At 48.4% G+C, this 26408-nt stretch overlaps 4 protein-coding genes across 6 annotated transcripts; 2 read left to right on the forward strand and 2 right to left on the reverse strand.

Moving 5' to 3' along the window:
- Positions 1–625: 625 nt before the first annotated feature.
- Positions 626–2429, reverse strand: LOC131215601 (uncharacterized). Its single transcript, XM_058209993.1, has 4 exons — positions 2359–2429; positions 1945–2271; positions 1017–1885; positions 626–637 (listed from the first exon to the last, which is right to left on the reverse strand). The coding sequence occupies exons 2-4, from the start codon at positions 2195–2197 to the stop codon at positions 626–628; spliced, it is 1134 nt and encodes a 377-aa protein (XP_058065976.1). The 5' UTR covers positions 2198–2271; positions 2359–2429.
- A 10151-nt stretch (positions 2430–12580) lies between these two features.
- On the forward strand, positions 12581–26295 carry LOC131205611 (tyrosine-protein kinase receptor torso). The gene is made up of 14 exons (XM_058197783.1): positions 12581–12796; positions 12984–13499; positions 22542–22776; positions 22841–22920; positions 22981–23149; positions 23214–23395; positions 23460–23595; positions 23693–23835; positions 24049–24301; positions 24383–25251; positions 25330–25424; positions 25490–25747; positions 25820–25975; positions 26132–26295. Exons 1-14 carry the CDS (start codon positions 12581–12583, stop codon positions 26181–26183), a joined length of 3360 nt encoding a protein of 1119 aa, XP_058053766.1. The 3' UTR covers positions 26184–26295.
- On the forward strand, positions 14904–17132 carry LOC131205612 (heparan-alpha-glucosaminide N-acetyltransferase). Its single transcript, XM_058197784.1, has 6 exons — positions 14904–15105; positions 15166–15293; positions 15366–15487; positions 15563–15993; positions 16075–16358; positions 16438–17132. The coding sequence occupies exons 1-6, from the start codon at positions 14956–14958 to the stop codon at positions 17087–17089; spliced, it is 1767 nt and encodes a 588-aa protein (XP_058053767.1). The 5' UTR covers positions 14904–14955; the 3' UTR covers positions 17090–17132.
- LOC131205614 (uncharacterized) lies at positions 17198–22199 on the reverse strand. 3 transcript variants are annotated; one of them, XM_058197786.1, is made up of 4 exons: positions 22058–22199; positions 21463–21909; positions 18246–18495; positions 17198–18164 (listed from the first exon to the last, which is right to left on the reverse strand). In XM_058197786.1, exons 2-4 carry the CDS (start codon positions 21660–21662, stop codon positions 17592–17594), a joined length of 1023 nt encoding a protein of 340 aa, XP_058053769.1. In that variant the 5' UTR covers positions 21663–21909; positions 22058–22199; the 3' UTR covers positions 17198–17591. The 3 variants fall into 3 exon arrangements, with proteins under 3 accessions (XP_058053769.1, XP_058053771.1, XP_058053770.1); XM_058197788.1 differs by having other exon boundaries at positions 18246–18510; XM_058197787.1 differs by lacking the exon at positions 22058–22199 and having other exon boundaries at positions 21463–21930.
- Positions 26296–26408: the final 113 nt, after the last annotated feature.

A 26408-nucleotide genomic window follows, 5' to 3' on the forward strand; every position in this document is an offset into this window, starting at 1 on the left:
ATTGAAGAAAACTGTAACAAAACTGTTCACATTCGACCAAACATGGCTTTTCGACGTTCACATCTTCTCGGCAATCTGCGAAATTGTTGAACAAAACAGCTGTAAAAGTAAAGTAAAACAGCTGTCAAAGATTAAGTGATTATTTTAAATGGCCGAACTTTTTACCATAAGAAACTGACGTGTGTAGCAATCTAACGCCACAAAATAATCGAAAATCGAATGAAGCATTTTTTTCAAATCACAAATTTCCGGAAACTTTATTGTCACAATTCAGAGAGCGACAATGAGGAGTCCATTGTACAGCAATTAGAGAATATCAATTTGTCAGAGAGCAGTGAATCTGAGTTTGAAGATTATTACGAAATATAAAATACTAGTTTGTCTCTTGCAATGTAGACGCATTTTATCTTTAGTCTACTTTAGAAATATGGAAAAATATGGTAAATAAACTATTTCTGGAGGGTAAATAAGTTGTTGAAACAGACAAGATCTATTTTTAGAATTTTTATTTGAGCTTGAGACCTAATATTTTTGATTGTCACTTATTACTTATCACTTCTAATTACTACTTATCACTACTTATCACTACTTATCACTACTTATCACTACTTATCACTACTTATCACTACTTAGTGCTCTGGAAGGGTTTCGAACATAGGAGTGTATGTCGATATTGGTCCTGCTTGAAGCATGACCACCTTGCAGAGAACACTCTGCAACGGGTACTCAATGGGGGAGCCAAGTGTTCTAGTGTTGTCTAGGGACTTAAGTACATTTAACTCCTTGGGTAAGTTTTCTACGTATATTATGTTATACAGCTCCGTGTGACTTAGTAAGGGATCCGCTGTGATCCGGAAAGGCTCCACGGAAGCGGATAGAAATTTCACCACACGGGGAGATTCGGCGGGTGGCGCGGGTTTCACCAGGAACCAACAGTCAGAAGGACTGGTTCTTAATGTAAAGCCCTCTCGTACCTGGACTCTATGATACGTGCCGTTTCTCTGCTTATTACTTACAAGAGGGAAATTAGGCGCATTTCCGGACTTCCGGAAAGCAGCTTCCCGGAGAAGCAATGTACTACTCACCTGGTCCAGGGCCGATTGCCGCCTGTCCACCACGTGCCGGAGGGAGTTCAGCATGTTATCGAAAGGCCGGCACGAATTTCTCTTTAACGGCCCAAATCGTGTGACCTCTTCCACAAGATGAGTCAGGCAATGAAACTTATAACTTATTTGGCCGAATTTCTCCTTGTACAAGGATAGAAATTGGCTAAAAAAAATTTCCGCCACCGGCCAATGCGCTCTGAAGTAGCTCGAGCTTAAAAGGGACATGCCCCAATAAACTCGTATGAACATATCAAACAGCTCTGGCTGCATTGCATCTTTGAAAAACGTTATCCCTACATACTTCATTAAATTGCCTAAATAAAGTCGATTAAGAAGATATTGTGCCAAATCTTTAGATATTGGAACAAAGTGGCGGGGAGAGCATTCGCACGGTAGCGTTGTTCTCATCAACCGACGATTCAATTTCTCTAATTTTCTCTGCTCTATCGGTAAAATCTCTCTACCATTTCCCTTCATTAAATTTTCAAGCAAATTTACAAAAATACCTGTGTGCAACAGGTGTTCTTCATCTCCGATTCTGAAATCTTCTACCATATCGATATAATTGATGCCTACCAAAGCCGATTGTATTGCGACCATCCTCTGGTTTTCACCCTCGCCAACGAGCTCTTCCTTATGGTGGCCAAAGTATCGGAGCTCTCGGAAACCCGCGTCGGTTCTTTGTGCACCCTTTTCGATGGGGTACACCATGCCACCATGTGCCTGCCAGCCAATGGCTTCGCACTTGTGGCAAGCCAGTTGCGAGCCTTCTTGGACTTCTGAAAAAAAAACTCATTATAAAAATCTGGCAAATCTGGATTGTCCCGTCAATTCTTACCTTTTATTAAACACAGTGCTCTGTGATCTGTGTTAAATCCGTCGATCCTGACGGAGGCCGCATTAATAGTGACGTTTTGTCCATTCAAGGAATTTACTTCGTCCACCAACGGACGGAGAAAATCGCGCATCCGTTGGGGACACTTCTCTCCGGTGTAGGTTCCGATCACGAACGGCTCTGTTTGCTGAACCGGATCCTGAACCATCCCCAGGATGGTCCAAGATACCTGTGACAGATTTTTATACAGTGGCATCTCGTCAACGTGTATGTCTATGTCTACATGTGTGGCGCCGCTTCCGTTGGTGTAATTGGTCCGCAGCCCGTTCTCTGCAAATGATAGAAATGAAAATGATAGGTGTAAATAATAAACAAAACATAAGTGTAAATAATAATTACTACTACAAAAATACTAACCCAAGCCGCGGTGCCAGTATAGACCACCCGGGGTTTCCCGAGTTGGGGAAAATGTCGACGGCACGTCCAAAGCTGCTCGCAAATCCAACGGCATTCCCGGGTAGTCGGGTTGCAGCAGACAGAGCATTTCTGTCGCGAACTTGGGGTCCAGGTTGTATTTGAAGCCTATTGCAGCTATTCCCTTACAGATTCTTTGTATTTTATCGCGATTTTCTGCAGGTAGCGCTTTAAACGCAGAGCGCTGACCCTCCAAGAGATCCGGTTCCAGCTCAGAGTCGCTATCGCTATGGTACTGCGGATAATAAAAAGCGTATTACAGTTTTCAGAATTAATTTACGACGAGATCGCGACCGAGACTAGGATACCTCGTAGTACCACTTCTGCAACCATCTACAAGTGAGAACAAAACGAAATTACTCCTAGATTGTGACTTTTACCTTCATTCAATCAACACCAGATGTACCCATGATCGCAAGCAAAATTGAAGGCATTTTCCAGTACTGTGAGTCGACGTGATTTTACCGAGATCCTACAGTACATTCGTTCGAGAAAACATTTCACGGAAAGACTTCTCTTTCGATTAGCAGAAGAACTTGCTCCGAATTTCAGACTTCAATGCAAAAATCACAAAGAACTGAGTTGCCAACTACGATCCGTTTATCGTTTACAATCAACATCACTAAACTTGTTTTATCATTTTTATAGAGTGAATAAACAAGTCATAATAAGCAATTTTTCACATGACCATCATTTTGACTGGTCTGGTGAAAATAGGTATATTGAAAACGGTGGTGTAAGTAAAATCATTTTACTTCTAAATTGTATTCATTTAGTTGTTCTTGTTTATAGATCAAAAGCAACAAAACCCAACCAACCACCAAACCACCAATCCAACAAATATGGAGCAAATTAGTTTAAGCCATCGAAGTTTCTATGATGCCCCGAGAAAAAATAATACAGTTACAACACATGTTTCATAATTTTATCCATGAATGTAATAAGTAGGCAAAGCTTAATAACTGTTAAGTAATAATAAATTTGGTTTCTGCGGATACACTTGTTTTCACGTAGGAGGAATTTAGCTTGTTCTCAATATTATTGAATTTTTCCTTTACCATTGAAATATATAATGTGACTAACCTCAACTTCATCGGCTTCCGGTCGCCTATTAGATGGTCCCGGTTGGTTCGGACTTGCCGGCTGCCTTTCCTGCTCCGCGGGCGACCCGAACCTTCCTCGTTTGCTGGGTGCAAAAGACATTCTGCAGCAAGGAAAAACAGATACGAAAATATGTTGCATCTGTCACGCGCCATCGAAATTGCTACAACAGCTACAAGTTAACACTATCCCGACAAAAGAGAACACAACTTACCTTGATTTGATACACAAAAAAGCACTTGGCACTCCGAATTCAACAGATTAAGACACAAATCTCACTCGAATTATCACTTGGAAAACAAAGCAAAACACCGTGGAATCGCTACCGTATTACACGAGGCTCACTGAGCGAATGCTGCGAATGTTAAGAAATTTCCATACATTTATACATTTATTGATGCCTACCCTACGATCAGCTGATGATCGATACCCCCGCGTGTGAAAAAGGGTCCGGGCCCGGGACACCATTACCTGGTAGGGCCAGCTTCGGACAGAGTGAAACAGGTACGGGCAAAAGGATGCTTCAAACGAAAGGACCTTTTCAGGTCCAAACCAATTTGGGTTGATCGGCTCACCATAGACCATAAATTGTGGTTTTAACATTCCCTGTACGCACTCCATATAAAAAGAATCGGTATGGAATCGTCATCCGTAAACACACGACACGGAAGAGGCCTACAATGTCGCCCTGAAATTCACACAAAGAATGTGTTATCACAAAATCAATATCTTAAAATAGAATATCTTTTTACCCACCTGATCAATAACAATCTGCAATAATCATGATCAGCGGTAGACATGATCATACGAATTTAGTTTACAGCAAAATTGGTTTGTTTACATTGGATGTTTACATTGGCCGTGCAGATCGTGTTGACATTTTAACTGCTCGAATTGGGGCGTAGATTACTCAGGATCGAAGAGTGCGATAATAATAAATTGTAAGCGCACTCACTGATAGAGGGCGCTAGGGTGCAGGGTGCAGCTGTCAAAAAATTGGGAAAAAATGTAAACAACAATGGTCTTCATTTTTGTATTTTTGGCGTATTTTTGTATAAAAATCATTGATTAGACAAAATAAAAAATAAGAAAAAAATATATTATAAATCAGTAAAATAAACGTGATACAATATTCCAATTCTAGAAGAGCTGAGACGGTGATCGTTTTCGTTTCCGATGACCATTCTGTCGGCCCCGGGCCTTAGCGGAAGCGGAAGGCGAGTTAGCGACGGCAGCAGTTTCCGCCTGGCAGCCGGCAAAGTCGCTGCGTCAGCAATGCGACAATCGAAATTCAATAAAATGAGTTATTATCTCGAGCAGAACCCGAAACGTAACTGGCGTAAAGCTGGATGATCGCGGATGATCCAGGTCCAGATCGACATCTGTTGCGGTAGAAGGCGCCGAAAGATTCTCTCGACGCTGCCAGATCGCTCACGTTTGTCCTTAAAATTGAACTGGAAAGTGTGTTTGTAATGATCCTCTTTGTCGTGGATGTCGTGATGCCTAAGGCCTCGGCTACGGGCTACGGGAGTCGGTTACGGGCCTCGAATTCTGGATCGCGAGCGATTAAACCCCGCCACCACACCCACACCCTGAATAAAAAGACGGCACGGCTCGGGCAACATTACGGGTGGTTTTGGCACTCTGATCATCCTTCGAATAACTCTGCGAAGGATTCAATCAGAGGCACGAAACCCAATGTCCTTTTCCGATGCCTTTTCAAATTTTACTACTTCTACATCCTCTTTGCCATTAACATTAACCAGCCATTGGCATCGGTTACTGAGACGGTCTCACTTCTCAGCAAGAACTTCTCCCTTATCTTTACCCTACGGCCTTCGTGCGTTACCGTAGGGTAGGGACAGTTTAAGACGGGGAAATGGCGTCGCACTGCCTCCCGAAGCAACAGGGCCGTTGCTACTATCTTGACCACCCGTTTAGGTTCCACAGTATAAACCTTTTATTTGAGGCCGCTTAACTCGTCCTCGAACGGGGTGGTTGACTGGCCCGGCAACGGCCCTTGTCTCTAACTTCGTCTACTACATGGAGGAGGCAGTGGACGCTACACGGTACATACCCGACGATTCTTTCGTAGTCTTTAACGTATTGCTCAAACAATTGTTTTGCGTACCGCAACAAACGTCCATTGCAACCGCCCAATGCAACTTGCAATAGAGTTCAAAATCTGGTTCGGATAGCACCTGCTGAAAAACCACAAAGCCTACCACATCGCAGAAGTACCCCCACATTGAAGGGGTCCACATTCCAATGTTCCTGTGCCGAACTGTCTGCCTTTCCGTTCGTGCGGAAAGTGGACCTCGCACATCAGGCCTTGGAGTTTGTCGAAATTCTCCGCGCTCATGCGAGTTGTGTGCGTGAATAACTCCCAAAAATCCTTCGCTGCCCCTAAGTGCAGCAAATGTCGGTCGTCACCCACAACGACATCTTTAACTATGTCTAATTCCAAACGAACCAAAGGCGTCATTTGCGTGGGATCACCGAAAGTACGATGTGTTGCATCGTACCGATGGGCCACGAATTCAGCGTGCGTTCGTGCGGGGAAGGGTTTGTCGCGGTAGAAGCTGAGTTTCTCACCCACCATTTTGCCAGGAATGATGCACTTTTGGCATCCATAATATGCGTTTTGCCGGGTCGTCTCTGTAATTATTAGAAAAACAATACATAAAAATTTAAATAAATTTACCCCGCTAAGAAACCTACCTTTCGCGCGCGCTCGTCCCTCAGCGTCTGCAAGCACCGCTCTGACTGTGACATTCGGCAATTCCGGCAACTGGTCGCAGAGCGGGCCGAGTAGCACGTGCGGGGTTTGGGCTTCGCTGCCACTAAACACGCTCAAGACGAAAGGTTCGCCCTCTTTCTATTAGATTATGCGCAGCAGCGCGCAGCACGAGTACAACGGCATTAAAGTCACGCGATTCACAAATTGGCCATACCCGAATGAGGTAAACATCCTCATCCTCCTCAGCCTACCCCCCATCAGCTCCCCACCCTATCCCCCAACAGCTCAACACCCTATCCCCTCCTTATCCTTATCCTTGCCGGTAACGAACGTGCCGGAGCTGCAACTCCTTAATCAAGCCTCCGAGGACCAGGTGAAGGAGCACCTGGGCACCTTTTTGGAAGACGATTATGATACGGCCAAGACGATGTTACAAACTCTGGCGGCAAAAATGTTTTCGCCGGAATTTTTGACAACATGTACGTTCATGCGGAGGAACGGTGCATATCAGTGCATATCAGTGCGGTGCAATGCACCCGTCCTTCGGCCGTTCCCCTTGCTTTCAGCCGCTACGAGAATAACGCCACGGGTGAGAACGGGTGGCACGCCACCGGTGCTCGTGCTTCACGGCCTGTTCGGGTCGAAATCAAACTGGAATAGTTTGTTTGTCTCTTTGTCCTATAACAATTGTTCGTCATTTCGCTGTTCCATGAATGTACACTGTCTAAGAGTTACTACATGTTACTGTCTAAGAGCTACAGCTAAGTGCACCGGTTTGGGGTCTCCCGACCATCCACCGACCGACACAAACTGTTGCGCCCTTCCGCTTCCGTTCCGGCAGTGCGCCTTCCCCGATCCAAAAAAAGACCACCCACCGTGCAGTCCTTGACCTAGAGCAATAAAGCAACACAAACCCGCCGGCCCGACTATACTTTACGTTCATTCATGGTTCTCCGAGAATATCGTTCCGCTATCGCCGATTCCGATGAATGCATCCGAACTGCATTCGGGAAGTGCAGTCGACGACCGCATCCTCTCCGCGGGAGCTGTGATTCTCGTGTTCAGACTCTCCGACAGAGGCGCCAAAACGCCTGTCGGCCAGACGCATCAGGGGGCGAACTGTAACGCATACCACGCCCGGCCACGCAAAGCAGTGCTCGTGCCCGTGTCGATGGCAACGATATGTAATCCGTTCGGCAGAAGCTGCTATCAGGCCACCGATACCCGAAAGCTCGCACACGGCCAGCAGTTGACGGTGAACAGTCGAACCGATCGATCGCACACGCACTTCCCGTGTCCAGCGGGTGTCAAACCGAAATACCTCCGATCGGGCCACTCCGGGTAATCCTCAAACGCCAGCCAGGACTCCCGTAGAACCGTAAAAGTGAAAGTAGATTATCCTCATTAACGCCGTGCCATCCGCCGGACCGGCGTTGCGGTAGAACACATTAACCGATTGTCTTCCATTTTCTGTGGCCACGTCGGCGACACAAGCACACAGGAAAAGGATTGGCGAGGATTGGCACGGTGCGAATGATGGCGTTTTGCAAATCACCTTCCGAGCCGACCGAGGTTCTGAATTCGGACTACTAGTCGACCTTTCGTTATCCGGTGCACTGATAGCCAATCGGCCAACCCATTGTGTAGTGATCGACGAAGCTGGCAGAAGGTTCGGTTGTTCGCAAACGAAAAAGGATGGTTACCCGTTGTTGAGGCTTACGCTTGAAATCGCGAAATTCTGAGTTTCATTTTCCAACCATCTAAACCGGCATTTCACCCCATTTCTTTTTAAATTCGGAGTGCTCGTTGCTAAAGGAAGATGGAATGTTAGATCAATTGTGCTCCCGTTCGTGATTCGCTCCAGTCCAGATGTTGAAATCGAAGAAAATCGAACCGATACGCGTCGGGCCCTTTCTGGCGATTGGCTGGGTGTTAGTGGGATGCGATCATGGACCCGCGTCGCCATGTTGTTTTCTGTGATTTCGACTACAGAAGTGCGACTATTGATTGCGCTATGTCGAGCGATCGGGCGCGTTACGCGAGTCGCACCGACGTGTCCCAATGTTTCAATGTGCATAAATTAACAAAAGTGGAGGAGCTCGGGCTGGCTTGGAATGTGGCGAACGGGGCAGTGCTGTCTAGCGAAAACCGAACACTCGTGTCCTTGTGCACCGCGATCGGAGGGCAACTCTGGCACAGTCTGCGTGTCCCGACCTTTTTCACCCGAGTCGTTAGTGCGAGGGGCGCGGGGTTTTGTTTTAGTATGTGAAGTGTCTTGTGTATGTAATTTTAGCTGTATTATTGTTTTCTTTGTTAATCCCAGTGCAAAGCTATAGTAAAAGTTTGGTGAAAAAACCTTTTTAAACAACCATTTTATGACGAGTGATCAGTGAACGCAGCAAACGCAAATTGGTGGTAACGTATTCGAATTGAAGGATCGGCCGCCACCACGACCACCATCATTGGCCGCGGCCGCGCATCTAATCAACCGACGACGCGGCGCACGTGTTCTTCGGCGGCTCAAAGGTACGTGTACCCTCGTCGTCGCCGTCGTCGTCGATCAGTGTTTTGAAATCAGATTGCTCTTTTCGTTGGTTTCCGTGACCCCCAAGGGTGGTGGACTAATCTACAACCTCCATTATTGGGTAGCTTCCAGCCCGTGAAGAAAGATACTCGGACTCGGAAAGTTAAGTCGTGGTTCAAAATGCTTCTCCTACTGGGTGGACTTGTTGTTTTGTTTCTAGATTAATGGTAATGGGACACGATTGGGTTTAGAATTGTTACTGCAGAGAATATCTAAGAGTCTTAGGTCTCGGCGCTATGTTGATGGTGTGTCACGTGTTTTCAACCAAATGTTTGGTTTCCATTTGCTTGGGACGCTTGAGGAGCCGACGAATCGAGAGCTGGGTTGGCCATGTGAACCACAGAACCTGACCTAATTTAGTTTGATCGCTTAAAGATGGAAATGGCCACGAAACCCAGCGTTGCATAACGTCTTAAAATTATCAGCAAAATAAGTCAGCTTTCAATTTGAATTTTCTTTATTCCGTGTTTCCAATTTACTGATACCCTACAATAGGATGCACTATTTGGCCCAGACAGACAGCGCATGACTGGGTTAAGTTTCTTCGCGTCCTCGTCGCGTCCTCGATTCGCATCATCAAAGAAAGGCAACAGAGTGCCTACAATTACATTGCATTTTCCGCATCAATCACCATTGCACCATTCCAAGAATGCGAGCTGCTATTGACATAAACAAAAAGTTTTGCCACTTTGACGACACTTTGACCGGGTGATGGAGATGGGTGTTTGTGGAGATGCCCGTTTTGCAACAATAAGATGCGCCGGTTGAATGTCAATGAAAAGCGCTTTTCCATTTCCTCCCGCCAACGGTTTTGTTGCCACCGACGCGTCCCAATTATAGTTGTATATAAAATAGTTGCAAAGTGGCTGTGGCATTGAACGGTGCGATAGAGGACCAGTTTACATGGTTCATGGGTCCCTTTTGTTCCTATTTTCGGTATCGACTAGTTTCATTATAGTTGTTTCATTTTAAAACAGCTAGTCTCTGCCGGTTCAATAAATGAAAGAGTTTCGTTACATGCAGAGAAAGATTGCACGACCGAAGGCGACGCACGATACTCGACAATATTTGCGTGGTGGTTGTCGAGAGCTTGATCTACTTATAGGTTTACTACCTTTTGTGAGCTCACTTATGTAGAGGTAATTTGCTACCACATCTCTAAACATGTGACAATCTCTTTCTTTCCACAACCGCCGCAAATGATTCTTGGGGCAGTGGGTACACACATGGCATCCTTGAAGCGATTCCGGGTTTTCCCAGGCACCTACGTTGTCCGACCGATAACAAACGCGCAGTGTTCACCAGAAAGCGGAATATATGTTACGGAATAATTCCATCGCAAAGGAGCAGTACTTGGGAAGTTGTTTATTGTATGCCGCCACCACTTTCCCACGAAAAGCACTGCACAGCCCGATGCATTCCGAGGCTCGAGAATTTGCATCGAACATCCTGTCCAGTCGATGGGTTGTATTGTTAAACGTTGAGCAACTGTTAAACTGTCCCTACTCATTACACTCTAACAAACTGCCAACTAACGAAGGAACGTACAAAAAGGTGTTCTTGTTTTTGAGCAATGCTTCCGTTGCCGTCCCTGGAGGTGTCCTGGCAGAAACAAATCTCCGATCGGAGCTAACTTTACTTGGTCTCACCTTCAGCAGCGACACGACGGTGTGGCAACATTATGTAAACTATTTATAAAGTAGTTAGAACGAATGTCGCAACATCCGTTTATGCTGCGTTTGGCTCATCGACTCGATGCTTTGGTCACATCGAACGTGTGTAGAAAACTTTTGAAATTGCATTTTTACTGGCAAGTGACCGTGAATGCTGTTTCGAAATAATGTTAGCAGTCTGGGAGAAAGTCTGTGAGTTTCTCCGTACAGCTCGGTAACGAATATTTCTGTAAAATCGGCCAATATTAAGGTGTAGCAGACAGATTCCGGCGGACACCTCACTGCCGGGTTCCCCTGTTAGGGTGTATCTGGCGCGAAAATTACTTGGAAATGCTCTGCTAAGCAGGTTTCAATGGGGGAAATAATAAGTTGACTTATTGCCAAACGAAGAAACAACGGAGAACGTTTTGATGTATTTCATAATAAATTATGTTATATCATAATAAAATATATGGAAGATCGATCATGAAACGTCGCTATCGCTGACAGAGATCAACTTTCGCTACTGCTTTTCCAACGGGGTACCTTAATCACGCACCAGCTCAACCGCTCGATGGCAAATGCGTGGCAACTCGGCACGTATCCTTATTAAGCAGCATCGCACGAAGGCTGCTCGCGCCAATCAAGCGCAATGTGGAGTGCAATATGGATGCTTGATTAAACATTGCCACCATCAACGTACCTCTAACACACGAGACACCTATTACGGTAATGAATACTTTTCGAATCGAACGGTAATTATCAAACTCCCTCCTCCCGAGAGGGACTGCAGGTGAGCAATTTTCGCGTGAGAAATCTTTCAATCCGCACACGTAAATTATCCCGGATCTTTCGCCTCACTTCCGGTGTGACATGCGATGGGAGGATATTCTACTACGCATCATCGAATGCGGATAATGTATCGTGAAATGCATCTTACTGTCTTCGTCTTGTGAATACTTTGTGAAAATGAATTCTTTTCCTTTGGTGTGCTGCAAACCGTTAAAGGTATCTAGAAATCCGTTCTAGTGCCAAAAGGCATCTTCCCTTCCAAACGATGCTGGATGCGTTCAGCAAAACAAATCATCGGTAGATCGGAAGCATCAATGTGAAATCTTCAAATTTAACGCTTCAATTACGCCTAATTAGTCGAGCATTGGGTGGACGATGGGTTATCATGAGCCTTTGCTGAGGGTCCGATTACGGTCACTCCGTAGGCAGTCTCTAGTGCGTTTCTATTAATTTCCGAGAAAGTATCTGGAAAGCGGTCGTTTTAAGCATGAATGGATCTAGGTTACGGTGAGTGGACACATCGGGAATCACGCTAAATCTGGTGCTATAACTTTACGTTTGAAGGTCACGGAAAAAAACCTAAAACGAACTGGGAACTTCCTATGCCACTATGTTGGTGGTTAACGGTTGAGCTACTAAAGTTTGTACAATGATTGCATCATTTGAATAAATGAGAGAATTTCATTTAAATCAAAGGGTCAGCAGGCTCAAAAGCTACCGTAAAGAATAACCTTTACACAGTCTAATTATACATTATCATCCCCCCGAGTGAATCCCTTATTTAGCAATATGTTGATATGTTCGAACTGTGCAAATTTGCCTCAAATTATTTACATCACTCAACAGGATTATTCCACTGACCACTGCCCAATTAAGCCCACATAACAGATCATACTTTTACCATGAACTTCAAATTCCTGAACATCCGATAATGGGTTTTTAATTATTGCACAATGTAAACGATAGATAATTGATGCTAGAATAATTAACATAGTCGTTGCAGCAGTGAATTACTAATTCGGCCAGTGTAAATCAATGGTATTAAATGCTTCATTGTTTCCCCGCAAACCCGATATGTAACGATTTTCTTCGAAACTGTAGTAAAAAAATCAGTCTAATTTTAAACTCTCCCTGTACTTACAGCTCTCCAGCATCGCCGGACAAATCTAATTGAGCCCGGGCAGAACCTTGACCACCAAGTCCGACCACAAGGCTGACCCAATTCGTAACCCAATCGTGTCCTTGCTTTTGGCTGGCAGGGTGCCGACGACAGCATTTGCATCCCCGGCATCAACAATGCACGTGATCGTGCTAAAGTACGTCCAAGTCCTGTGCATTACGATATTTTTCTCCAACAACATCAACTGCGATAAGCTACTGCTGCACAATGAGCGGGAAGACCAGGACCTGTACCGAATCGGTGCGTGCACGGCCGCCTGCATGACGGGCGCAATCGATGCGCAGGCCGAACCTGGCCTTGTGCCCTCCTCGGACACACCATCCGATCTGAAGGTAAGCCGGCAAGCCGCAATCCGTAGGGAGGGATGCTCTTGAAAAGTGGAATTAGTCGGGCGTCTGGATTCACTGCGTCACTTGGGAAATCTTCTACCCGCCCCGCTACTGAGAATCTGTCTTTTTATATCTTTCCCGATCCTTCCAAACTGGTCGCCCGATGTCCACGTCACGGCCACTCCCGAAGGGTCTCGTGCGATGCTACCGACTGTGTTCCGAGGACAGCCGACCTCTGTCCGCCTGGAGACCACTTGTGCAGCGCCGCGACCCATCCTTACGCATCCGTCTTATTTGCCGCGACAACAACAATCTCATCATCCAAGTGGCGCAGCACGACGCTGCTCGCGAGGCCACGGCTGGCCGCCCACCACACTCGTACGGCAAAAGCGGTCTGCCGTCGAAGGCCGAGGCCAGCGAGAACCAATTAAATGCACTTCCCAGTAATTTTGCCATGAGTGAAAGTGGGGCGAAGCAGGCCCTGACACAGTCAGGATATCAAACGCAGTCAGGATATCGCAGTAGGCGTGCAATAGGAGCCAGCAACAACCATCGGAAGTCAGGATTAGTGACGGACCGGGAACCGGAAACCGATACCGGCCAGAGTGTCGACGATCCGGCGAACCGAAGATCCATGGCCCAACCGATCTATCTGGTGAAGGTACAGGCCAGCGGGGAAGAGCTCGGCGACCGGATTGTCTACATGGTGAGTAGGTCTATTAATTACCGGTCTCGGCAGAGCCTGGCATTGCTACCGTGGGCCAAATTCCGATCGGTGGCTCAAAGCCGGAGCCACGGTGAAGAATGTTTGATTACATATCGATCGCGTCGGAAATGTTCCATTTTACAGAATGCGTTCAAATCTTTCCCCAAAGAGTCACTACATTATTGGAAACGGTCAATCAGTGCATGAGTAATTTATTGCATTGTGCGGTGTGCACAAATTCACAGCGAGAAGCACACTTTTCGACGCGCTGCCTCGGGGAAACTCGGAAAATATGCTCCTTCCCGACATATCGACAGAAGGGTAAGGGTGGCCATAACTGCTCTATCAAATTCCCTTCCAATCTGTTTGAAAACGGGATCGCGGAACGGCAACAGGCTGAATAACTGGTGATTGATTGAGCGTCACGTTGCAAAGGACACGTTTGATGTTTGCTGCCGTCATTGAATCCGGGACGGGAAAAAGCCCATGGTGGCGGGGTGTAAAAGTGCTAAATTGCTGGTCCACCATTTCCATTTCAAATCACTGCACGCGGACCACGGTTTTTAAGTATTCATTTGACCGTGAAATTGAATTCTCAAAACTCCACACGAGGTATTCTGTAGAATCGGCCGAATCGGTCAACACATCAAATAGTCGGATTATGATTTTAGATCTGATTTAGGGCTTTTGATTTAATTCATTTATTGCATTGGTCTGGTTTGAACGTTAACTTTTGACCATTTTCGATATTTTGATATGGAATTCTGTGTGCGGCGTGAAGTTGACCAAATTATCGAGCACTTTCGATTGAACGTGTCCATTTTCAGGGAAATCGCCAAACATTTTTCACACCAGAAAACACATTGTAGTTGTTGTAATCGTTCCGGGCGTGTTTCGTGAAATCGGTACCATCTGGAAGTGTACCAGCATTTAATAACTATTCTTTCTCATCTCTCAACGGGTTACGTAGATTTCCGAGAACTCTTCTTTCAAAGTCAGAAAAGTGATAAAAATTACTTGTTTAAGTACTTGTTTTCCCCCCCAAATTCCCACAAACTTTTTTTTACACTCAAAAGGCGTTATGGATGAACCCGATGAACCGTCGATGAACAATGCGTTACATGCGTTACAAACAAAAATTTCTCCGAATTTTATTTTGTAAACTAATTTCACTTTTCTCAAAACATGGCTCTATTTACACTAAAAAATTCAGTATCAGGTTGTAACAAAAGTTTGCGTGATTTTCAAAAATATTCCGAATAACGAAACGAGTGAACGCATTTGTTATGACATTTCATTTGTTTACGAACCGCGGCCGCGATCGGACGTCAAATTGCGTAGGTAAATTGCGCGACAAATCCGAAGGTTGTGACACAGTTTGCCGATTTCGCAAAGCGGTCCTCATTGACCGCACAGTTGAAGTGTCCTTGTGATTCCGGTTTCATCGGTGCCGGAGATGATCGAATACACCGAGCACTACTTTCGAGGCCTGGACCTCTGGTCACTAGCGGTCGATGAGGCGTTTTTCAACGTTTCCTTCACGGCCGAGCCAGGAACGCCCAGACACGGGTACTATCTCTACACACTATCGGAGGAGTGCGAAAAGGTACCGGGAACCGGCTGGAATCGCTTCCATGCTAATCACATTTCGTCCTCCCATCGATAGTGTCCCTTTACGAGATGGAAGCACGTTCCGACCGACGGCAATTATTCGGTGTTCAAAATCGACACGTCGCGCCGTTTTGGACTCCGAGTGCACGATCGTGATGTGGGAAGCTATTCGTACGACAACGAGTAGGTTAACAGCGAGAGAGGCTGCAAGACACAAAGGGCCACGCCTTAATCCTATTAAACTCTCTCCCCAAGCACCTACTTGTGTCAATTGGACAGCCTGAAATTGGGCGAATTCGGCGTTTATGACTTGCGTATCAGCCCCACCGGCAGCTATGCGTTCGGGCTAGCCAAGGATCCGGTAAACATTTATCTACGTAAGAGACCACACGAGACCGCCGGGATGCGGATGTCCATTCTCACCGGCATCAGTGTTCGTTTTGTTTCGACAGCCTTCCTAACGATCGTGCTGCTCATCCTCGCTATCGCCGGTTTGGTGCATTTGGCACGCTACATTCTGCGGCGATTCAGAGCGGAAAGTGTCCCCGCGGCTCAACCATCCGCGGCCGCCACCACCGAGGGCACGGACGATGCTTCGGAAGATAAGGGCGATTCGTCAGCGGCCAGCCAGCAGTCCATGCCCAAAAAGCGCCTCCAAAGTTTGGATACGTTCCGGGGCATCGCCATTACTTTGATGATTTTCGTCAACAGTGGCGGTGGCCAGTACTGGTGGATCGAGCACGCCACATGGAACGGTCTGCACGTGGCCGATCTCGTGTTTCCCTGGTTTCTGTTTATTATGGGCGTTTGCGTACCGATTTCGCTGCGCAGCCAGCTCGTACGGAATGTTCCGCGACGCACGATCGCGGTCACTATTCTGATCGTAAGTGATCCAAGCGCTGCCAATGTCCTCTTCCTGCCTAATCGATTGTTTATATTGCACTTTCGATCCACCGACTTCTAGCGCTCCGTTAAGCTTTTCGCAATTGGGCTTTGCCTGAACTCGATCAATGGTCCGAGTTTTGCCAACCTACGCCTCTTCGGTGTACTGCAACGGTTCGGAGTGGCGTACCTGGTCGTGTCGCTACTGTATCTTTGGTGTCATCAAGAGGTCGTTCCGTCGCAGCACTGGTTCGTTCGGGCCAACGTGGACATTATCCGTTTATTGCGTCAATGGCTCGCGGTGGGTTTACTGATGGTGGTTTATCTCGGTGTGATGCTATTCGCTTCCGCTCCCGGATGTGTCAGGTAACGTAAGCGGGCTAACTTTGCTCCAACGACGTTCGTCTCACCTTCAATCTTTCCCCCGAACTTAAAACACCATCAGAGGATACTTCGGTCCCGGAGGGAAGCATCTCATGAACGCTTATCCCAACTGCACCGGTGGCATCACCGGGTATATCGATCGGCTTCTGCTGGGTGTAGCTCACCTCTACCAGCATCCAACGGCCCGTTACGTGTACGATGGTCAACCGTTCGACCCAGAAGGCCCCTTCGGATGTGTGCCGACGATTCTGCAAGTCTTCCTGGGCGTCCAGTGTGGTGCGACCATCCTTTCGTTCACCGACCACCGGCAGCGCCTGAAACGGTTCGGCCTCTGGTCGATGGGCCTTGGATTGGTCGGCGGAGCGTTATGTGGTTTTTCCAAGAACGACGGGTGGCTGCCGGTGAACAAGAACCTCTGGTCAATGTCATACGTCCTGGTGACGGCTTCACTGGCTTACTTCCTGCTGTTCGCCTGCTACTACGCGATCGATACACGGCGCGTCTGGTGCGGACGCCCATTCCTATACGCCGGGATGAACGCCATCGTCCTGTACGTGGGACATACCGTGTTCCACAAGATGTTACCCTGGCACTGGCGCATCGGCTCGATGAATACCCATCTGATCCTCACGCTGGAAGCGCTCTGGAACACCGCCGTCTGGAATCTGGTCGCGCTGTACCTTTTCAAGCGAAAGATGTTCTACAATCTGTAACCCGGATGCCTCCGCCGCTTGCGTTCCACAAACCTCCACTACATTCCAGCTTGGAAACGAAGTAATAAATCGAAAAACCAATCCTGTACTGTCTGAGTGTTCGGTGTTTAGGTTTATAAAAATCGGTTCGCTTAAGTCTAGTTCAGTGTTTGTTGCTTCATAAATTAGGTTTCCGTTGTAATAGACACCCCGTGCAATAGGCCGATCGGTACGGTGCGGTGCCTATTTTGTCAAAAAATCTCCAAACAACCGCAACATCAAGCCGCCGTGCGGCGTTCGCTCAAATCCGTCGACAAAAAGTGGTTCGAAAATACGGTACACTCTACTGCTTTGAGTCTATGTTGATTAGCTTGCCTTCCTGTATACACCCTACATCTATCCTAACTCGTGGGAAGAGGAGACGGCCGTATGACGGCCAAGTTTCCCTAACTAATTAATGGTTAGCTATAGCGTTGCGTGTTCATAACATAAATACTCTACAATTGGCGCTACGCGTGCCGCTCTACGAAATGCTGCAATCCCAACAAGCTAGCGCCCAGTAAAGACAGGTGACCGTTTTTTCATACACCTCGTTGTCCTTTACTTCGCCATCCGGTTCGTCCTGCAGAATCACTGATTCCGGCGTCGTTTGCGTCTGCTGTCGCCGTCGGCTGCCCGAGCGGTTCCGTGGTTTGTTCCGTCGTTTGACCCCCACCGGATGCCCGGACCCCGCTTGCTGGTGGTTTCTCCTCGAGGGGCGCTCCTCCTCCTCATCACAATCATCGAACGGCGTTTCACGCTCCCCCAGCGGGTGCGTTACATCGACCGCACTGTCCGCTTGATCGATCGAATCGATGTCCTCGGCACTGTTTTTCTTCGATGCGGCACTCCGGCGCCGCCGCCGTCGGTGCTGCTCGCCGATCGCGAGCGTGTCCGCGTGGTGTACGTTCTCCGACGATCGGTTATCATTGTTCGACGATAGCAGCGACGACGACGACTGCGCGTTCGAGCAGTTGCGATCCTTCTCCTCGCGCTCCTCGTCTTCGTCGATCAGTGCCAGGGGCTCAAACTGATTGCTGCTGGCGATCTCCTTTTCCTGTGGGTGGGACAAAGTGGCGGACCACAAACAAACCATTTAGCACGTGAGTCTGAGCTCCTCCTGGTCGGCCATTCTCACCTTGTTACTTGCAACATCCCCGTTCAAATTGTTCAACTCGATCGTACCGACGGCGATCAACGGGGGCGGTGATCCACCGGAAGTGGTTCCTTCCTCAGCCGCCTGCTGCTGCTGGGAGGTAGAGGGCATCGGTTCCAGGTGGTTCGCGCTGTCCAGATCGGTGCTTTTCACCGCCATTGCCGCCACACTCATCGCACCGGTCGTGGCCGTCGCGATCCCGGCGAGATCAAGGTTGTTTTCGTGCAGATCTCTGAAAAAAAAGTTTCTACAACGGATTGCTAACACTGTACGATGAGGACGCATCACTGGCCAAAACGTTTGTGTGCAGTGCAATGATTGAGCAACTCCAGCACCAATATGTTATGCGGTGGTATTCCGGTTAGCACGTTCGGCGGTTACGAAACATAACAAGTGCTGACCATGCTGCCCCTAGGACTCGCGAGGGCAGCGGACAATTGGAGCACGCAGCAATTAGGCGCACACCGCCACAATCAGCGACCGAGTTAAGTGTGAACCAGACCCCTTCGTTTAACCAGCCCTCCATGGGGTGTTATAGGGCATCAGGGCGACGGCGGCGAACGCATATATGGCCGGAGTATCTGCACTGCCCTTGCCCAAAAGGTCAACCCTATAGACGGAGCATCACCGCGCAACTCAGCGGCCTTTCCGGCCCCTTGCGATCGTACCTTTTTTGCGCAACAAAAACGCGAAACAACTCTCGGCAGGGCGCACAACTCTCGAGCAAGGTTAGTTTCGGAGTCGGAGAGGAGACCCCGCAGGGAAGGGCCCCAAACACGATTCGGTTTCCATATTATGTGCGGCCCTCGCTCCCGTACCGCTGCCCCGTCTTGTTGCTTTTCGCATACTCGTTCCATCTCACTCTCCGGCGAACGGCCGTTGTCGTTGGGTGGCATTATGTATGAGTGGCCGAAAAAAACGAAACAGGTTTGCAAAAATTTTGGCTAGCCTTCCAAGGTCCAATCCACCCAGAAGGTAGTGCAAAGTGATCGTGAGACGGCATTGTTTCCACAATTAACTCTCTCTCTCTACGAAGAGTGTTTTTATTGAGGCACGATCCAGTGCAAAGGTGGTACTAACGTACTGAAACGTATAAAAATAATTAATTGTAAAATGTGAGTGAAGCATTACGACCTCATTTGGGCCTCATTTTTGTTCTGAAGCTGCCGGAGTACATAGAGTGTTGGGTGATCGCGATCAACCGGGTTTCAATAGGATCGCTTGATCGCCACAATCGTTCATGTGTCACGTAAAATGCTCTGCACGATCGTGTCACGAATTGATGCTCTCTCGCTGGGAAGCGTATTAAACTTCACACCAAATTGCTAAACACTTTCATCTTCATCATCATCATCGTGATGCCCGTCATCACCGTTCGAATAAACAAACCAATTCGGCCCGGCACGGCTCGCGAGCGCCTCTTCTTGGGCGTTCTTTATGAATGTTTGTGTTGAACGAGAGAATATAATTGTTGTGATCGTTTGTGTTTGTTTTTTTCTCCTCAACAACCCGACGCGAAGTCGCGGACTTACGAGTGGGAGTGAATTCAAAGAACGGGCGCGGATCTCGACGATCATGTTACAGGCCAAGCGCTCCGCGGCCCACCGATTGCTCTGGCGTCAGCAGTGTCGCTCGGCGTTAAACGCAACGCCAGCATTGTTGAATGTGTTCTCCAATGTCAACATAATGGCACCGTAGACACATAAAACGGGCTTTCCGTTTGTATTACAAAACTTCGGGGCCGTTCCGAGCAGCCTGCCGGCAGCCACGTGCCCAGTCGGTGATGCGCTCAGAGCGCACAATTCCACCGAAACAGACGCGAAAACGCGAATACGATCACTCTGTCGCCGTTGGTGGCCACCGTATCTGTGTGTGCGCGACGTTTATTCCGTCCCAATTAGAGGGCCAACGGGGCACGGTTGAGAGTCGGACACGTCACTGTCTTCCACACGACCAGATCTAAGCAAACGGGGCCAACCACTTGTTCTCAGCCTACCGTACCGAAGAACGACCCGCACAAGCTGTATCGGTTCCTGAGTGGGCGCCAGCCGATTGACCATCTGCCTTCCAGTACCGGCCGGTGGTAACCGGAACCGGACCACGTTATCCTTTCGTCCACCTTGACTGCACATCCTGTACGGTTGCACTTTCCGGGGCTACTTCCCGACTCGAGACCATCGATTGATGGCTGCCGGAACGATACTGAGCGATACGAGGCCCGTCCGTATCGGTTCCGCCCCGCGAATCAAGAGTGTAGCCACTTTAAAACTGGGCGGCTAGCAACGGGAACCGTACGTCGGTAGGGCACACATACACCTGGGCCGGTGTCATGCGGGCGCGGGTGACACACCGGGCACCACCGGGTGTCCCACGACCGGCTGCCGTGTGGGGGCGCGCGAAACGTGTTTACCGTTTTTTTTCTGTACTATTTGCTCCCCATTGCAATGTCATCTTTATTCGCGATAGGCGAGGCACGCGAATGTGACGATAGAGCATCGCGGGGACAGAGTCAGACCCAATGGGAGGCCCTTGAAATCAATGTGCGCATACATATCACATGCTGCCCTCGCATTCGTAGCGTTGACCTCGGCAACTTCAAAGTCTACCGAGTGCAAGATTGGGACCACTATTCCAACCGATACCGGGACGACTCTTCGTGACGGAGGAATTCGCGTGCGGCGCCTGTGGGAGGACTGGAAGTCCCTGGCTAGGCGCCCAATGCTATGTCCGCGGCTTGTTTCGTAGCTTCACAGCCAATCTGATCGATATGTGCCAGAACTATCGCTATCGGAATCGGAAGGAAAGAAACCGAAAGTGGGAAGGCAGACGAGAGGGCTATAAACAAACCCCATGATTTCCGGCTGCTGTCGGTCGGAACGCCGGGACCAATGTGCATACGGGGAGTGCCGAATGCAATACCTTATCCTTCCGTTGGCCACACACTATCGTGCCCGTACCGTTCGCGGCAAGTGTTTCAGGTTATGCAAATAGCGGTTGAGAAAGAGATGAAAAAATGCAAGCATTGTTAGCACACACACACACACGGTGATGGGGATGAGCATGAATTGGCAAAACTGGCTACGGGGCGCCCAACCGAACACCAACCCACCCAACGCCCAGTCCGAAGGTTAGCCGAAATTTAAGCGTCCACACCGGCCCAATCAACAACATCACGCAACCCCGTTGCTGGACCACTTACGCGTTTATGATTTTACTATGATTCAGCGGTCCGCCGAGGGTCCAGGATTCGTTTTTACGCGGCTGCATCCCGTAGTTCTGCGGCAGCCCATTCTTTGTGGCGTTAAACGTTCCCTTGCGGTTGTGCTTCTTCCGTCCCGGTATCCACAGGATGCGCAGGTTGCTGCTCTTCTTCGGTTTGCTCTTGGAAGCGGACGACATCCTCTGCCAACTATGCGGCGCTCGGTCGCCAGGCAACGTTCGCAAACCGGTCGCCGGTACGCGCTGTTACAGCGGACTACTGAGAGATGCTGCGCGATTGCAGCGCGAAGCTTTGGTGACGATGAATCAGCCAGTCCGTCGGTGTTTCGAATCCGGTGGCTTGCCCTCCGAAGTAAGTCTCCTAGCGATTAGCTTAACTGGCAATCGTCACGAAGCGGACACCGCAAACCCGACCCACACGTCGGAACTACGGATGGAGAAAAAACCATTTAACACTGCACTTTAGCGCTGGGGCGACGAAGCACACAGCAGCACACACGTTATCGGTCACAGACACTCGTTCCAGGCAATTTGTGCTTTATTGACACACTTTCTTCACGAGGCGCGCGACTCACCGTGGAGATTCGCATCTAGCAACGATCTCCGCAGCCTCCGAGATTCACGAACTCACGAACTGATTCACGAACTCGTTTTGCTCCCCGAAAGAAAGGGAAACATTCTTTGCGCGACACCTCATCAACAACGTCAGCAATTTATGTGGCCATCACGCTTTCAGCAGCCCCGCGCTGGAACTGTTCGCTGTTAACTTCGAGACCGCCGCTCGCAAAGTTGTGGTCGCGGATGCGTTCGAACGTCAAAGGGAAACCGCGGTTTACGCGCGCTGCCACATACACTTGCGGCGCTGCGAGAGTGTGCGTGCGTTGCCATCGTTACACACGATTCTCTCCGGCGAGAGCGAGCTCCGACAGCGTTTTCCACAGCGCGACCGCGAAATCAGACGTTAGGCAAAATTGGGCGTTTAAAATACTCCAGATATGAATTTTTTTGTTGGCTTCTGCACAGCGAATGTAACCTCCGATTCTTCTGCGGTACTTTCAGAGCAACGCCTCGTTGGTGAAAATCGAAAATCTCAGCCCAAACAAGCGCTACAATGTGACCGCCACTATGTTGACCTCCGATTACGAGTATTTCTACGTTGAGAAGGAACAATTTCGCACGCTTCCCCTGGACTACCAGCCGGGAACGATCATCGACATGAAAGTGGAGCAGTTCATAACGAATGCCGAAAATAGTCGTCTCGTCGATGCTGTAATTTCCTGGATTCCGGCCAAGGGTAAGCTCAACAGCCAGATCTATTGCGTAGGGCCGTTTACCACTAACCACCATGTCGTGTGCAGATAAAACGTGTCATTACGAGATTCTGTACCACGCGACGCACTCGACGGGATTTCACCATCAAGCGGTGGACGTCCAACAGGTAAGCCTTCCTTAATTCTCTTCGGTGCGGGAATGCTTAATATACGATGATATCTCGCAGCCAGAAGTACTGTACCGATACACGATGGAAGCGCTGGAGCTAAACTCCAACTACATGGTGGCGATTCGTTCGAAAAACACCCAGAACATGTTGCGTGAAAGTCAACTCCACTGGCAGTCTTTCTACACGCCCAACTGTGCCAAGCAGACCAACGGTTCCCAAATCTGCGGTAAACCACAACCATTACGGGACGCGTGGTGCGGACTGAAAGCATTTCTTCCGTCCATTCACAGCCCCCGAACCCATCGAGAATATCCGTGTGGCAGAAAAGCTGCTCTCCGACGATCACTACAAGGTCAACATCAGCTGGGATCGTCCAAACATCATTCCCGACTACTACATCGTCCGGTTGTTTGATTTACACGGATCACCCAACGAAGAAACCGCGAATTCCATCTCAAAGAACGTGTCGGGGGTAAGTGATCGTTGCCTGGTCTCGAGACAGGATAAATCGGGCTAAAAAGTCTAATGCACCGCAGGAGGCAGTAGGGTTGGTGATTGATTCGTTCGAAATGTTTGGACCACACTTCGAGGTGCTGATAGCGGCGTACTCCAGTGGGGGCATTTCGAAGGAGAATGTCATTAAAACCCTTTCCATTGGACGTGTCACTCCCGGTAAGTTTGTGGGGCGGCGCGTGACGTAACCTTGATGGTTCGAAATCGATTTATCATAATCCGGGTTGCGGCCCTCCCTGTGTTAACCACTCGCCAGCAGATACCTGGATCTGGACGAAGCTCGTTTTCATCATTCTGTCTCCCGTGCTGCTGATCGGGCTGCTAAAAATATCTGTGTCACTCGTTTGCCGCAGGAGAGCAAAGCTGAAGAGAAACGTGGAACGATGCGAGTATTTCAAGGTAAGCCCACTTTGGGCCCAGTATTAAACGCGCACGTGTTATAATTCAGACGGTCACGTGCACTAGGGCAAGAGACCATGTTTTGTACCCACGAAGGACTCAGGACTCGTAATAGCATAATGCTTGCCGAGCAAGGGAATATTACTCTTGAAATGAGTACTGTAGCGCATCGAAACACCAGATAAATGTTACAATTTCACTACTACTTTGTAGGAACTGGAGCAGAAAGCGCCCGTTGATCCGAGCACCGAGCTCGAAACGAAAACGAAAAACCTACAAGAACTGCTCGCGTCAAGCCCGTTTCCACCGGAACTAACGGTACCTATCAACGATGAGTTGGAGATCGATGGCGATCACCTAATGCTGCATGATCTCCTCGGTGAGGGAGCGTTTGGTTTGGTGCGAAAGGGTATGCTGCATCCTCCCGAACAGACTCCCCGTCCAGTGGCTGTGAAAATGTTGAAAGGTAAGACCTTCAAAGGAACTGCTAAAAAGAGCCTTTTTTTTCTTCTATATCATTTCGAATTTCCATCGTTCCTCCCTGAAGACTGTCCTCGGGTGGAAGATATAATCGAGTTTCGACGGGAAATGGAAGTGATGAAATCGGTTGGCACTCATCCTCACATCGTCAGCATTGTCGGTCACTGTACGAAGAATGTCCGCAAGATGATGCTGCTGACGGAGTACTGTGGCCACGGAAATCTGCTCAACTATCTACGGACGCAGTGGCAACGATTACAGAAGCAGAACCGTGCCAACCGTACGGTGCCTCCGAGTTGTTCGCCAACCGTACCGGATACGGGCCCCACCGACAAGGATGAGGCTGATGGGGAGATTGAATCTGACAACACCGAGGGTGCGCTTCCGGTGTCTGAATGCTTAACACCAGCGCTCTCCAGTGACAAAATGCCGGAAAATGTTTTCAACTTTGACACCTCGTTCGTAAACGATAAGAAGTCCTTCACATACAAGAACATTAGCGACCAGAAGCAGCAGCTGTTACAGGATGGTCAGCGGCCTGTCCGAGCACCGCAAATCATCGAAAACAAGCTTTACACTCTATTTAACGATGAAGGTGATACTAGCACGAATGGCGCTGACGAAGGCCAGCGGAAGTTGGGGACCTGCACCAATGCCTGCAAGAATGTAGTGGAAATACTGAACGAAGAACATTTGTGTGCGGCGCACCCGGAAGAGCGAGAGGGATCGATCAAGGGGAATATTAAAATTAAACCTTGCAGTTGCCCACACAACATGGTGGAAGGGGAGTTGGCCCAAAATTCGGTAGAAAATCGTTGCTATCACCGATGTCCCGAGGACAGCGAGGATCAGGACCCCGCGGAGGAAATTGATAAGCTCCACAGGCCAAACAGTGACCAGCTGCTGGAATTTTCGCGTCAAATCGCTCTCGGAATGGTAATTAAAGTGCCTTCCGGATATTCAGTTCTTTAAATTCTTTTTTATTATTTGTCGGTGAACTCTATTTCTATTTAGGAGTATCTCGCACGCAACAAGGTCGTTCACCGCGATCTGGCCGCAAGGAACGTGCTCGTGTGCAGCACTGATACTGTGAAAATAGCTGACTTTGGGTGAGGAATTCAGTTGTACGAAAAACTATAAACTGTAATAATCAATATTGATCATGATTTGATAGACTGAGCCGAGATATCTACCAGGAAAATCTGTATCGCAAGACAAGTAACGGCAAGCTGCCGATCAAGTGGCTAGCGTTGGAATCGATGACCCACCAAGTGTACACTTCGCAGAGTGATGTCTGGTCGTTCGGGATACTCCTTTACGAGATTTGCACCCTCGGCGGTAGTCCGTACCCGTCAATATCGACCAGCAAGCTGTTACGCTACCTCGAAAGTGGCTATCGGATGGAGCGACCGAAGAGCTGCAGTGAGGAACTGTAAGTGAGACGTGAAACGTGGAAGGGTGCAGGATCCTAGGGATCGAATATTTGTTACCGTTACTTTTGTAGCTACACACTGATGTACTCGTGCTGGAATTTGCATCCCGGCGAACGGCCAACATTTACCAAAATCGTGCACACGGTCGAGCAACTTCAGGAGCGGATAGTCGCTGGAGAAACTAGCACACCCACCATCGATCTGAATGCAGTTGTGGACAGCCATTGGTACGTGGAAAGCGTCGCCTTTAATGACCAGGCCACAGACTTATGGTTTGTTTAGTGCCACATTGTGGAATAGTCTTTCGTGCATGGGCATGTCTTTTCTTGTCTTGTGTGTGTTCTTGCCACGGCATATTTTATACCAATTTTGTTAAATTTCAGTTCAAAAAGTTGCACCGAGGAAAACTCCTACTTAAAACCGGTCGAGTATTAGAGAGGAACACGGCAAGTGGAACGATATCACGGGACTGTTATGAGGAGAACTGAATTGGATATAGAGAAGCAGGAACAACAGAACAACGATACCACCGACCGGTGAAATGTGAAAAACAAGCAAACCTTTTACTGCATTTTAATCTTTAAGAAAAGTGTCTTTTGAATGAAATATATTTTTGGATGAAATGACAAAATCACAATAATCGCGTCGTGATGGGTTGCA

Source organism: Anopheles bellator, chromosome 1, assembly GCF_943735745.2.
Source record: "Anopheles bellator chromosome 1, idAnoBellAS_SP24_06.2, whole genome shotgun sequence".
Lineage (NCBI taxonomy): Eukaryota > Metazoa > Arthropoda > Insecta > Diptera > Culicidae > Anopheles > Anopheles bellator.

Bases quoted from the DNA above. Each gene is read 5' to 3' on its own strand.
- LOC131205612 (XM_058197784.1), top strand. From the start codon at position 14,956: ATGATCGAATACACCGAGCACTACTTTCGAGGCCTGGACCTCTGGTCA. The intron at 15,488-15,562 runs GTAAGAGACCAC...TTGTTTCGACAG, and splicing joins TCCGGTAAACATTTATCTAC to CCTTCCTAACGATCGTGCTG. The intron at 15,994-16,074 runs GTAAGTGATCCA...ACCGACTTCTAG, and splicing joins TCGCGGTCACTATTCTGATC to CGCTCCGTTAAGCTTTTCGC.
- LOC131205611 (XM_058197783.1), top strand. From the start codon at position 12,581: ATGCACGTGATCGTGCTAAAGTACGTCCAAGTCCTGTGCATTACGATA. The intron at 22,921-22,980 runs GTAAGCCTTCCT...GATATCTCGCAG, and splicing joins AAGCGGTGGACGTCCAACAG to CCAGAAGTACTGTACCGATA. The intron at 25,252-25,329 runs GTAATTAAAGTG...ATTTCTATTTAG, and splicing joins GTCAAATCGCTCTCGGAATG to GAGTATCTCGCACGCAACAA.
- LOC131215601 (XM_058209993.1), bottom strand. From the start codon at position 2,197: ATGCCACTGTATAAAAATCTGTCACAGGTATCTTGGACCATCCTGGGG. The intron at 1,886-1,944 runs GTAAGAATTGAC...TTTTTTTTTCAG, and splicing joins AGCACTGTGTTTAATAAAAG to AAGTCCAAGAAGGCTCGCAA.
- LOC131205614 (XM_058197788.1), bottom strand. From the start codon at position 21,662: ATGTCGTCCGCTTCCAAGAGCAAACCGAAGAAGAGCAGCAACCTGCGC. The intron at 18,511-21,462 runs GTAAGTGGTCCA...AATCCGTTGTAG, and splicing joins CATAGTAAAATCATAAACGC to AAACTTTTTTTTCAGAGATC. The intron at 18,165-18,245 runs GTGAGAATGGCC...TCCCACCCACAG, and splicing joins GGGATGTTGCAAGTAACAAG to GAAAAGGAGATCGCCAGCAG.